Source organism: Heliangelus exortis, chromosome 6, assembly GCF_036169615.1.
Source record: "Heliangelus exortis chromosome 6, bHelExo1.hap1, whole genome shotgun sequence".
Lineage (NCBI taxonomy): Eukaryota > Metazoa > Chordata > Aves > Apodiformes > Trochilidae > Heliangelus > Heliangelus exortis.
This window is the reverse complement of record NC_092427.1, coordinates 16,076,746-16,080,058: the sequence shown is the minus strand read 5'-3', so window position 1 is coordinate 16,080,058 and position 3,313 is coordinate 16,076,746. Positions and strand designations below refer to the sequence as shown.

The following is a 3,313-nucleotide window of genomic DNA, read 5'->3' as shown; positions in this document are numbered from 1 at the left end:
AAGCAGCATACTTCTATGAAATCTCATAACTTCCAGGAATTCCAGACACAGCTCTATTAACTGGCTACTTGAAAGGTAAATGAGAAGATATTTCCCAGTTTGACCTGGTAAAGATGTTGCACTTGAGTCTTGATTTACTCTAAGTCAAGTAATTCCATGCAGAAAAGCAAAATAGGAACATTTCTGGCATCTATTAGATTTCTTTAGCCCTCTTAAACTGCATTACTACCAAAACCACTACTTTTTTTTTCACAGTCAGCTTAAAGGAGACTTACCACACCAAGGGAGGGGTGTTTAATGCAGATATTGCAAAAGTTTTGTAGGAATGCACAGATCAATTGACAAAATACAGGCAGCTGTTTGATTAGTTTTCCCCAAGAAAGATTGCGTTTGGTGATGCTACACTCTTCTAGCAAGCAAAAAACTGACTGAAACTTCGTTCAATCCAGTCAGTGCTATAGGTTGTGCCACAAAATTAGCCTCCACAGAATCAAGAGACAGGTTCAAACCATTGCATTTCCAACCCTGAAAGACAGCCAGAATGTTTTTCACAGCTGCTTGCTTCATTGCAGTGCAGGAATGATTCCTCTGGTCAGCAGCAACAAAGTTTCTGTAATTACCGTTCATCCAGCCCTCCCTTCTGCAGAAGAAACAAAGTTCTCCTGCACACACAGAGCCTTCTTTGACACTGCTTGGGTGGGTCTCATCGATCCAGGCAGCGCTTCTGAGCTGCTTCTGAACACACATTCCTTAGGAGGTTGATCACAGATCTTGGATCTGCACTCTTCATAATAGCACTGCCAGATACAATCATATTCGCACCTGCCTGAAAGACATTAAACACCCACTCAGTAACACAGAACAGATCCACTCCTTAAAGAGCTTTCTTGCTGTAAAACACATCAGGATGTGGTGAATTCTAGGCTGGTGGGCACAGAAGGGCTATTTGTGGGACATTTGTGTTTATTGGTGCCTCTTAACTACAATTACAAATCAAGTTCAGAAAAAGACAGCTCTTCCCCAAATAGGTCATCTCTCCATCAGCGTGTCTATTCATCCAAACACACATGAAACAAACACCTTCTCTAGCTTAGGGGAGGCTTCAGGAGCTGCTATTATAAAAGGCACAAGTTTAGACCTCAAGCAGATTTAAAGAGGGCTTTACTGTTCCCTCTGGAAACTAACAGCCAAGATGCAATTCCTCCTAAGCTTTATTTTCCAATTACATCCTTGGCACAGTGACCCAAACACCTCTGCCCTTCAGCCTCTTACCTCTGCACACTTATGGATGGTGTCGGGTCCAACTCCTCCATCCACTTCAATATCCAGTGAGGGAAACTGTGTCCTCAGCCACTGAACCTGAGACACCATATAAAAAGGTTGGCACCGAGACCCACACTCAGCTGCTGCAGTTATGTGTAGTGTCTTACACACCAGGTCAGGGGTTATTCACCACTATGCTCCAGGTTGTTAATTAGCATCAAGCTCGATATATAAAGAAACAGAAACTTAAGTTTACCTTCGGCATCATGTCTTCCATGAATTTCTGCCCTCCGAATCCAGGCTCTACTGTCATCACCAAAGCCATGTCTATCTGGTTGGCCCAAGGTGCCAGTTGTTCAACTGTGGTGGCAGGCTTGATCGCCAGACCAACCTGCAGGACAGGCAAGACAAAACCCAAATGCACCTTAGGGTGACAAAAGAACAGTAAGATTGGCCTGAGCTGAGAACAGACACCTAGGAAAATAACGATGTATCTGAACAGGCTATTTTAAGTAAAGATACCTGGATTATTTTAAAACTAAAATTTAACACTGACTCGGAGCACACTGTTGGGGCTGCACACACCAATCTCTGACCACCCGAAACTGCAGCGATGGGTTTTCCATTGTCAGAAACAGGGTGGTCAACTGGGCCGAGAGCAATGTGCTGCTCCAAGCCCACGCTCCCCTCACCTTCATCCCGTTCTCCCGAATGTCTTTTATCAAGGCCCCTGGGTTGTCTGTAGCTTCCAGATGAAAGGTGTATTGGTTTGCACCGGCGACAGCCATTGGCTTCACCCACTGCTCTGGTCTGGCAACCATCATGTGCATATCTGGAGAAGGGAGGGAGCGAAGAGCCGTGAGCAAGGCGGCAGCACCCGCTGGTGTCTCCAAAATGGGTTCTTCACCCACTGTGCAAAAACTGGCCCACAGTGACCAAATAGATGGTTTGTTCCAGTTCTGTGCAGAAATGGGTGCTATGTGACATTCTGCAAAGCCAGCACACCTTTTGAGGGTCTCGTATACCAATAGAACAAAGCAGAAAGCACAGGAGGGAAAATGACTGCCGAGCCATTCGCCGCTCCTAACCTGACAAATGAAAGCAGAAATTCCCCCCTCTCTTCTCTCGAGCCTGGTGCTGCCTTTTGCTTGAGACCAGGCTGTGCCCCCTCCCACCGTCACCCTCATGCCCCCACCCGGTTGCCCACCCTGCAGTCTCTGAAGCCGTTAACATTTTTCTTTCGACACCGCTGGGGCTGCAGCTCCGGCTCCGGCCCCGGCCCGGGGGCCGCCCCCCGCCTGCTGCCCGACAGCGGCGGCCGCTTCCGCAGCGCCCCGGAACCGCGATGGCCCCCCCGGCCCCTTACCGAAGAAGGGCTCCTGGCCTAGCTGCTTGCGCAGGCTCTCCACGACGGGGTGGCCGAAGGTGATGTTCGGGACGAAGTGTCTTGGGGCCGAAGAGAGAGACCCACCCGCCCGCAGGTTACCCTCCGGCCGGCCGGCGGGGCGGGGCAGGCCGCCCGCCCGCGCCCTCGGGGCGGCCCCCCCCCACGCCCCGGCCCCGCCGCCCGTCCCCGGCCGTTACCCGTCCATTACATCCAGGTGGAGGTAGTCGGCGCCGCAGTCCAGCAGCCGGCAGCACTCGGCGCCCAGCGCCGCCAGGTCGCTGTTGAGGATGGAGGGACCCACCCGGCACCCCGACGCCATCGCTGCCGCCCGCCGCCCCGCCGCCCCGCGCGCTGCCGGGACCGCCCCGCCCGGCCCGCCCCCGGCGCCATCTTGGTAGCGCGGAGGGAGCGGCGAGGGCGATTGCGCAAGAGGCACAAAGACAGAACTCTGTCCTTTTTGTCGTCATTTCTCTGTATTTAGTCATGGGGGCAACGTTTGCGTAAAAGCCTGAGGCAACGGGACCGACCGACACACTGACGAGACTCGCACAGCCCGGGCGGCCGTGGCACACGACATGCGCTTAAGGCCTCTAGCACTAAGGAAGCAGCACCGTTTGTCTTCACAGCAGGAACGGGCCGGTTCTGCTACAGAGAGACCGGAGG

The 3,313-nt window shown here is 52.4% G+C and overlaps 1 protein-coding gene across 6 annotated transcripts; it reads right to left on the bottom strand.

The window, feature by feature from the left end:
- Nucleotides 1-271: 271 nt before the first annotated feature.
- RPE (ribulose-5-phosphate-3-epimerase) lies at nt 272-3,014 on the bottom strand. 6 transcript variants are annotated; one of them, XM_071746865.1, is made up of 7 exons: nt 2,859-3,014; nt 2,630-2,709; nt 2,269-2,351; nt 1,956-2,095; nt 1,520-1,654; nt 1,273-1,359; nt 272-826 (listed from the first exon to the last, which is right to left on the bottom strand). In XM_071746865.1, the coding sequence occupies exons 1-7, from the start codon at nt 2,967-2,969 to the stop codon at nt 704-706; spliced, it is 759 nt and encodes a 252-aa protein (XP_071602966.1). In that variant the 5' UTR covers nt 2,970-3,014; the 3' UTR covers nt 272-703. The 6 variants fall into 6 exon arrangements, with proteins under 6 accessions (XP_071602966.1, XP_071602964.1, XP_071602967.1 ...); XM_071746863.1 differs by having other exon boundaries at nt 2,848-3,009; XM_071746866.1 differs by lacking the exon at nt 2,269-2,351 and having other exon boundaries at nt 2,859-3,012.
- Nucleotides 3,015-3,313: the final 299 nt, after the last annotated feature.